Source organism: Kryptolebias marmoratus, linkage group LG5, assembly GCF_001649575.2.
Source record: "Kryptolebias marmoratus isolate JLee-2015 linkage group LG5, ASM164957v2, whole genome shotgun sequence".
Lineage (NCBI taxonomy): Eukaryota > Metazoa > Chordata > Actinopteri > Cyprinodontiformes > Rivulidae > Kryptolebias > Kryptolebias marmoratus.
The window spans coordinates 25,465,121-25,473,678 of NC_051434.1; the positions used below are offsets into that span (position 1 = coordinate 25,465,121).

The 8,558-nt window shown below is 38.6% G+C and overlaps 1 protein-coding gene and 1 pseudogene across 2 annotated transcripts in view; one reads left to right on the forward strand and one right to left on the reverse strand.

Moving 5' to 3' along the window:
- Positions 1-1,475: 1,475 nt before the first annotated feature.
- On the reverse strand, positions 1,476-2,405 carry LOC119617030 (annotated as a pseudogene).
- A 3,787-nt stretch (positions 2,406-6,192) lies between these two features.
- rpl15 (ribosomal protein L15) overlaps positions 6,193-8,558 on the forward strand; it is a 10,540-nt gene continuing 8,174 nt past the window's right edge. Inside the window, exons 1-3 of one of the 2 annotated variants that reach the window (XM_017439143.3) lie at positions 6,193-6,279; positions 7,374-7,555; positions 7,641-7,777. In XM_017439143.3, coding sequence (XP_017294632.1) covers positions 7,384-7,555; positions 7,641-7,777 — 309 coding nt within the window. In that variant the 5' untranslated portion in view covers positions 6,193-6,279; positions 7,374-7,383. Of the gene's footprint in view, positions 6,366-7,373; positions 7,556-7,640; positions 7,778-8,558 lie in introns of both variants that reach the window. The other variant, XM_017439145.3, reaches the window with a different exon arrangement.

Genomic DNA, 8,558 nt, shown 5'->3' on the forward strand with positions numbered 1-8,558 from the left:
CTAATTTCGTGCTCTAGACATATTGTTGGATCAATAGTACTCCTGCCTTTTCGAAAACCACTTTGATATTTTGACATATATCCTTTACTATTTAAATAATATACTAGTCTATTATTAATCATTTTTTCCATTATTTTACATAGATTTGATGTTAAAGCTATTGGTCTGTAATTTTCTGGATTTGAATTGTCTTTTCCTGGTTTAGCTATTGGTACTACAATTGATTCCTTCCAGATCAGCGGTAATTTCCCCTCCTCCCAAATTTTATTATATAATTGTAATATTATATCTTTTGATTTTACACTGAGTTGCCTTATCATTCTATACCAAATCTGATCTTTACCTGGTGCTGTATTTTTTGTATTCTTTAGTGCAAAATTCAATTCGGCTTTTGTAAACTCAACATTCAACAAACTATTTGTTTCTTCCATACTCTGTAATAAATCTTTATATTTTAGTTTTGTATTTTCTCTTCCTTTTCTTCCCTCTTCACTAATATTATTTGAACTATGAATTTTACTAAATGTTCTTGCCAATATTTCAACTTTATCTTCATCTTTTATTATATTTGTATTATCTATTTTTAATACAGGATATTCAAACTCTCTCTTTATGCCATTCATTCTTTTAATTACTTTCCAAATTTTCTCAATTTTTGTTTCTTTCCCTATTGTACTACAAAAATTCCTCCAATATTCTCTTTTTGCATTCTTAATAGTTCTCCTTACCATTGCTTGCTTTCTTTTATAATCAATTAAATTTATATAAATTGGATTACCTTTTAGCACTTTAAATGCTTTATTTCTTAACTTTATTGCTTCTTTACATTCATTTGTCCACCATGGCACCATTTTCTTACTATTTTTATACCCTCCTTTCTTTATAGAATGATTTGCTGCTTCCATTATTATCTCACAAATTTGTAAATTTATATCATTTATATCCGTATTCATATCTACTTTTTCTAAATTAATTTGACTCAAATATCCAAATTTGATCCAGTCTGCCTTATTAATATTAAATTTTTCATTTACCTTTATATTCCTATTATTTAAAGTTAATCCTGCTGCTGCTGCTGCTGCTGCTGCTGCTGCTGCTGTTTTTTCTTCTTCTTCTGATGTTTCTTGGCGGTTGTCAAACCCGTTTGAGGCGCATTACCGCCACCAAGTGGCCTGTGTGGATCAAGCAGAACGGGAGAGAAAAAACCTCACATCGTCTAATTAAACTGACTGTTTCCCTTTAAGGATGAAATAATTTGACTGGGTATGTTGGCTGCTTTATCCCCCAGTAGAAATGATCCTGTGACATTCCATTCAAATTCAAATTCAAAAATACTTTATTAATCCCAAAGGGAAATTAAATGTTGTTGTAGCTCATAATCCTGGTTTTGTTAGAGTTTTTATAGATGCTGATGGCTGTGGGCAGGAAGGGTCTCTTGTAGCGGTCTGTCCCGATGTGTCCTCGGTCCTGGTGTCCTCAAAGAGCCCCACCAGGTGAGCCTTGCTGGCCTCCTGCGGAGCCATGACGTCTGAGCTCTGGAAGCGCAGGTCGGTCTCGAAGTCCTGGGCGATCTCCCGGACCAGGTGCTGGAAGGTTAGCTTCTGGATGAGCAGCTCGATGGACTTCTGGTAGTGGTGGATCTCCCTGAGAGCCACGGTCCCAATCCTGTAGAGGTCAAGAAGCCTTCTTCACTCCGCCAGCCGGGGCGCTCCTGCCGGAGGCTTTAGTGGTGATCTGCTTCCTGGGAGCTTTACCTCCGGTGGATTTACAGGCGCTCTGCTTGGTTCTGGCCATGACTGGACTTCAGGGTTCTTCATGTTCAACACTGAAGAGTAAAAGATGTTAATCAGCTGCTCCTGATAGTGAAAAAAGCCACCTTGTTGTTATGGTTACGCATCATAACAAGATGTCCAAAAGTAAAAGGTTTCAGTAAAACATCCTTGTAGCTGCACAGCATCTGATACCAGAGGAAATAATCTTTCAAAAAAGTCATTTACAAGTAGAAAAAGGAGTAATTAAAATTTTCAAAAGCAATATCTCAGAATGAATGTAACAGAGCGACTCCAACATGCAGCCACCATGAGCGGCGCAATTCTAGAAGAATCATCCTGCCATTCTGATGTTTTGCCTTTCTTAATGATGATTCCTGTGGAGGTTGTATTTCCTGCAGCGTAACAGTAGGCTACATGTTCGACTGGTTCTGCTTGGTTACACTGTGTACATTCTCCTCTTGGGTTCTTACCTATTCTGTATGAAGTGTTGCCAAGACCTATATGTCGAGAGTTGTCATTTTGTTCTCTTCTATTTCATCCTGTCTTCCTTCCTACCCCAACATGATTTTGTATACTGTATTTCGGTGTCTTCCTGTTTCCAGCTCATCCCCGTACTCCTGCCATACTGTTCGGCTCTTACGGCGCATGCGCACATCACTACTCCCAGAAATGAGTAAATCAACAACAAACAATACACGTGAAACATTCTGTGTGGGTTTATTATTGTTGTTGAGGGTATGCTAACAATTAAAAATAAGAGTTGCACAAAATTAACGTGTAGTTTGCTAACAATGTCAAGATCAATGAAATAGAGAAACACTGGAATGGTCACTAACGGTGCTAGGCGAGATGCTTGGCGAGATGCTTGGCTGCCATCTTGAAAAGACCTTTACGAATCACTGTACTGTTTACATGTGAAAGCCACACATAGTTAACGCCTTCTGTGTATGGGGTTCCATTTGTGGCATATGTTTATGTGTCTATGTAAGGTGTGTACGTAGTATGTTGTGTATATGTACGGTGATATGTTAAGTGATAGAGTGATTAGAGCATGAGTCTTCATTTAGAATTGTTGTTGGTCGGCATACCACATTAGGTGTGGCACATAGACACAATGAGGTACATAGGCAAGTTACAATACATGTAGGCCTACACCTCACATATCATCTATCTATCTATCTATCTATCTATCTATCTATCTATCTATCTATCTATCTATCTATCTATCTATCTATCTATCTATCTATCTATCTATCTATCTATCTATCTATCTATCTATCTATCTATCTATCTATCTATCTATCTATCTATCTATCTATCTATCTATCTATCGCATATATATGTGTGTGTGTGTGTTTTGATTTAGGAAATATTTTCTGTCATTGTATGCAAACACACTGGACAGAACAGACAAAAACTGAAAAGACCACAGTTTCAGTGATTTATGAACTAATTTTACAATACTCACCAATGCCACGTTCTTTGAAATGCTAGCCTAGTAATTATAACAATTAATGAAAAAACACTGGATTCCATCACTGGAGTTTTTTTACTCTGATATTTTTGGTCTGCTGCCAGAATGACAGTATTTGAGAACTGTCACATTGCTACATAAAGGTTTTCTCAATATGGTGGCACAAACTCTAATCTTGCTAGCATAGATTGCTTTGGGGCTGGCCATTCAAGTGTTTCTCTACTTTAGTGGTCAAATCTACTTATTTACTATGTATTTCATAATGGACTGCAAACTACAAGGAAAATATTCTACATTTCAATCAGATTTTTATAGTTTTAATGTTACAGACAGCAAAACTACTTTATTCTCAAATGTGTACCAAAATTGCACTCCTAAATTTGATGAAAATTTCTGATTCCTAACAGAATATAAACTTTCTGTCTGAGGCAAATCACCAGTTGATTGATTTTTTCAAACATCTTTGGTCTGAAATTAGAGAGTAAATATTTGATGCATTTAACAAGTGTATTGGAAATGGTGTATTGTCTCCCACCATGAAACATAGCCTAATCACACTCATAACAAAATCTAATTAAGCTATACACTTCTTGGATAATTGGAGACCAAATACACTTTTGTGTGTTGACTATGAAATTTTAGCTCATGTGTATGCAAACAAACTGAATGCCACTGTTCACAGAGGTAGAACCCAGGAATGCAGACTCATCATGAGGAGAAAAACTTTAAGAAAACAAAGACGCTGGTGAGACAGCAACAAAAAAAACAGGAACACAGGAAGAGAACTGTAGCATGGCATGAAGCACACTGGAGCTGGCTGGCTGGTACTTGGAGACCCCTGGTAGCCAATAGCTGAAAACCCTCAATAAGTGGAAACCCTTGGCAAGTGGTAAGTGGAGGCTCTCCGACACTGGAGACTGGGAGCCCTCAAGAACTGGTGTGTTGAGACCCTTAAGGTCTGGAGACTGATGACTGGGGAACCACAGAGAGTGATGGCAGGAAAGCCACTGAGGCAGCGATGACAGGAGACTGAGGCATTGGCCTAAAATGGAGATGAAGAGCTGGGAGGCAACTGTCTGAACCACTGTCGGGGACAAGGAGCTGAGAGATGTCCTCCCGGATCCCTTGGTGATCACTGGAAGAGATGAGCTTGGTGCCTTCTGGAGGCTGTGCTGGTGTTGGTGGCACTTAGAGTGGCTTGGTTCTGGAGAGTGGCTCGGTTTCACCTCAAGGTATCAACTGGGATGCAGATATCTGTCACAGTGTGAGGAAGGGACCAAGTAAAATACTTTTTTTAAAGGATAAGACAGCAGTAATTTGAGGTGGATGTAATTATTAACACTGCAACAGTTTTCACTATATATATTAGCCAGCCAGAAATTAATGACAAATTGCACTATCTGTATGCAAGGAGGGGTATAAATAGTAGCAGCTCCTGAGCATAAATTTTTGTGGGGCAGACATTCCTTCCCTGCATCAACAAGCACACAAATGTCAAAATTTGCTTTACATTTTCTGTACCTGCTGTCTCTAGCGGTCTGGATGGGAAACTCCTTGACATCATTATAAAGCTTGGGCGTTCCCCTTTTTTAAATGTGAGGCTCCAGTTCCAACAGCATCACTCCAGCCCAACCCCTCCCCCAAAAAACAAAAAACAAAACGTGCTTTCAAACGGGTACTCTTGTTAACAAAACTTGCTTTTTCTTCTGCTTTTCACTGATAATCACTGTGACAGTAACTTCCTCAGTGTCCGCAGCTGGCCCTGACCCTGCATTAAATAAGTTCATGTGAGGTGTAACATTTGTAGAGGTCATATCACTGAGCTAAAACCAGCAAAATGTGTCCACAGGGCAGAATATGAGACTATTAGAGCTGCTCTGCAGTCCCGATCACTGTTAACAGGGCAGCATGTTAAATCTACTGACGGACACGATCTGTCACCTGTACCACCCTATAACTGCAAATATGTTTAAAAAAAAACAAAACAAAAAACAGAATGAATGACAGAGAAACATTTTAAGTTCTATTTAAAATTGTCAAAGTACCAGCGACAAAACTAGAGGAAGAACTTGGCAAAGGAGATGGGACAAAAGTCCAACAGAAGAATAATTCCCAAGCAAAAGTTTTTGTTTGTGTTTTTTTTGTTATGTAATGTTGAATGGGTACAGTTTGTGTACACTATCTATGTAAACAAAGTCGAAAAATTATAATAAAAAGTAAATGATAAAAAAAAAATTAAAAAATTGTCAAAATAGTTGAAAAACACAGAGGAAAAAAAAATACACAACATGCTAAGTAATTAAGTAATTCACATTGTTTATTAGGATGAACTACTTTGTGGGACAAATATTTATTTATTTGTTTGTTTGTTTGTTTGCCTTATGTACCTGCTGCAACTGGATATTAATCAAAAATAATTGTCATAATATTTATACTGTTAAAAAGTTATCAATAAAAATTGTTAGGAAAGAAAAACAACGGCAGGTATATCCCCATAGAGATTCATTTTCCAGTGCGTAAAAAAGTTATCTGCATGAAATCTCCCTAACAATCTCCGAAGTATCTCACTTCTTGAGGTCCATCCATCCATTTTCTTTAACCGCTTCTCCATTCCGGGTCGCGGGTAGCTGGTGCCTATCCCCAGCAGTCACTGTGCGAGAGGCGGGGGACACCCTGGACAGGTCGCAAGTCCATCGCAGGGCCACATATAGACGAACGAGACAAACAACCATTCACACTCTCACTCACACCTAGGGACAATTTTAGAGTCATCAATTAACCTAACATGCATGTTTTTTTGGTGTGCACAGGGAGAACATGCAAACTCCACCCAGAAAGGCCTCAGGCCGGGAAGCGAACCTGCAACCTAACCACTATGCCACTGTGCCACCCACATCTTGAGGTCAAAATGCCAATATGTTTTTTTTTAAAGACTACATTTCCCAGAAGCACGGCACAGGAAATACGTCATCGTAGTTTGGATAAAGCATGCTGGGTAAAAACGCTCTCTCTTTCCGGCTGGTTCGCCATCATGTAAGCGAGAATTTCCACACTTTGAAGAGAAAATAATCCATAAAAATCACAATTTATACAGTTTCATCTATCAGTCAGAATTGGAGGTTAGCTTAAAGACTTACTAACCGTCATTTTGCTCAGACTATTTGCTGATAAATATAGCAGATGTAGTTATTATAGCCTTGTTTTCGTCGGGACGTAGATGTGATCTATCCGCTAGCCTTCAGTAGTGCTATTAGTTGTAGAGTTGAATTTCCACTTTTTGATGCGTTTTGATTTAGCATAGGAGCGTATAATTTTAATTTGGCTTGATTTATTTGTTCTGTAAGGTCGTAGTTCTGTTGTATTTTAATGTTTGAGAATGTGGGCTAGTGAGTAAACCTGTGCAGCTAGCTAGCATGCTAAGTTTTATTTGTAGCGAGCCTTGTTGTAATACAGCCACTTCAGGTTCTCTGTGTTTGGTAAAACTTGTTATATTTAGTGGTTCAGAGAAGGTGGGAGATAATCTCCTGTGTTTCTGTGAAAAGATGTAGTCCATTTATCTGAAAGGCCAGATGAGTTTAAATGAAATCCTGTGCGCACGTTTCAGAATTAAATAAATTTACTTTTGTCCACTGGCTCCACAAGACTTGGTTTAAAGTTTGCTGAGAAGTGGGTAAAGGCAATGGATGGATGTTTGAAGCCTTGTGTTTACTAAATAGTTTATATATAGCACTGAATTCACATTAATTTCTGAACCTCCTGAAGGAGCGAGGAGCTAAACTGTGTTAAAAATTAAAATTGAAGCACTTTGGCCTAATTCACTCATGCAAGTAAGGAAGCACCTTGGAACCGTCATTATTCAGTGAAGAAAAGTTGGATTTAATTAGCAGTATTTAGTTGTTCAGTGTCTTATTGCTTTATATTGACAACCTGCTTATTTAAAATATTTTAGATTCAAGGTAGAATTATCATTTAAACAACCAATTTTAATTTCTTGGTGGTGGTACAGGTTTAAATTTCCTGTAATAAGTGTTGCTCTTTTTAATTGAACATTGTATGAATGAATCCTGGATTCATTTGGATTTCTGAGCTGCAGAATGTGTGAATTAACAAATGTTTCTGTTCTCCAGTTAAGTCAACATGGGAGCATATCGGTATATGCAGGAGTTATGGCGCAAGAAGCAGTCCGATGTGATGCGCTTCCTGCTCCGCGTCCGTTGCTGGCAGTACCGTCAGCTGTCGAACCTTCACCGTGCTCCGAGACCCACCAGGCCTGACAAGGCTCGCAGACTGGGCTACAAAGCCAAGCAGGGTGAGGAGCTGTGTCCACACTTCATGTTCTCTCTTCTGTTACTGCCAGTGGGGCTGTTCTTGATGTTCTATTTTGTTTCCAACAGGCTACGTCATCTACCGTATTCGTGTGCGCCGAGGAGGCCGTAAACGCCCCGTCCCCAAAGGTGCTACCTATGGCAAACCAGTGCACCACGGCGTGAACCAGCTCAAGTTTGCTCGCAGTTTGCAGTCCACTGCTGAGGTTTGTTTGTTTTCACTTTGATTCCTCAGAGGGGCTTTAAATTTTGTTTGTCCTCTTCAATCAAAGTAGCTGCATATAACCATAATCAGAAAGTAAAGTAGTAATAAAACGTAGAAAGTATTGGAAAAATACACTTAAATTACTGTTTATACTGTTTGCAATGAAAGGGACAGTCAGGTCTTTTTTGAAGGGATGTTCTGTTAAACAGTTCTCAATAGTTAGTACCTCTATCAGCTACATATCAGAGTTGGTGGGAAAAAAAGTAGAGATCTTCATCCAAGTTATGCTAATGTTCTGAATACACAACTAAATGGATCATTTGTGGTTCAACAACTGATGTAACCCACATATCTTTGATTACTTCATTATTTGATAGAGTACCTGATTGTTAAAACATTCTGCTACCACTACTGCTCTGGGTTTGTTTTTTATCAGGACAACAAAATTCCATCCTGCACTTATAAATTATTAAACTTACAATGCTGACATTTCTTTTAGAAAATTTTATATTTAAAAAATGTAAAATGTTGCATTTCAGGGTTTCCCCCAGAAAATAAGCTAAGCCTGGTGGTAGGTGGTCGTTCGCCGACCCACCGTGATTTAGTAAAAAAAAAAAAATATTGAAAACATGCCAATTTATTATGTGATATTGTAAGATATTTGTGTCAAATATTTACACAACTACAGTTTTACAAAAGGGCACTTCCATCCATCCATCCATTCTCTTCCGCTTATCCGGGGTCGGGTCGCAGGGGCAGCAGCCTAAGCAGGGAGACCCAGA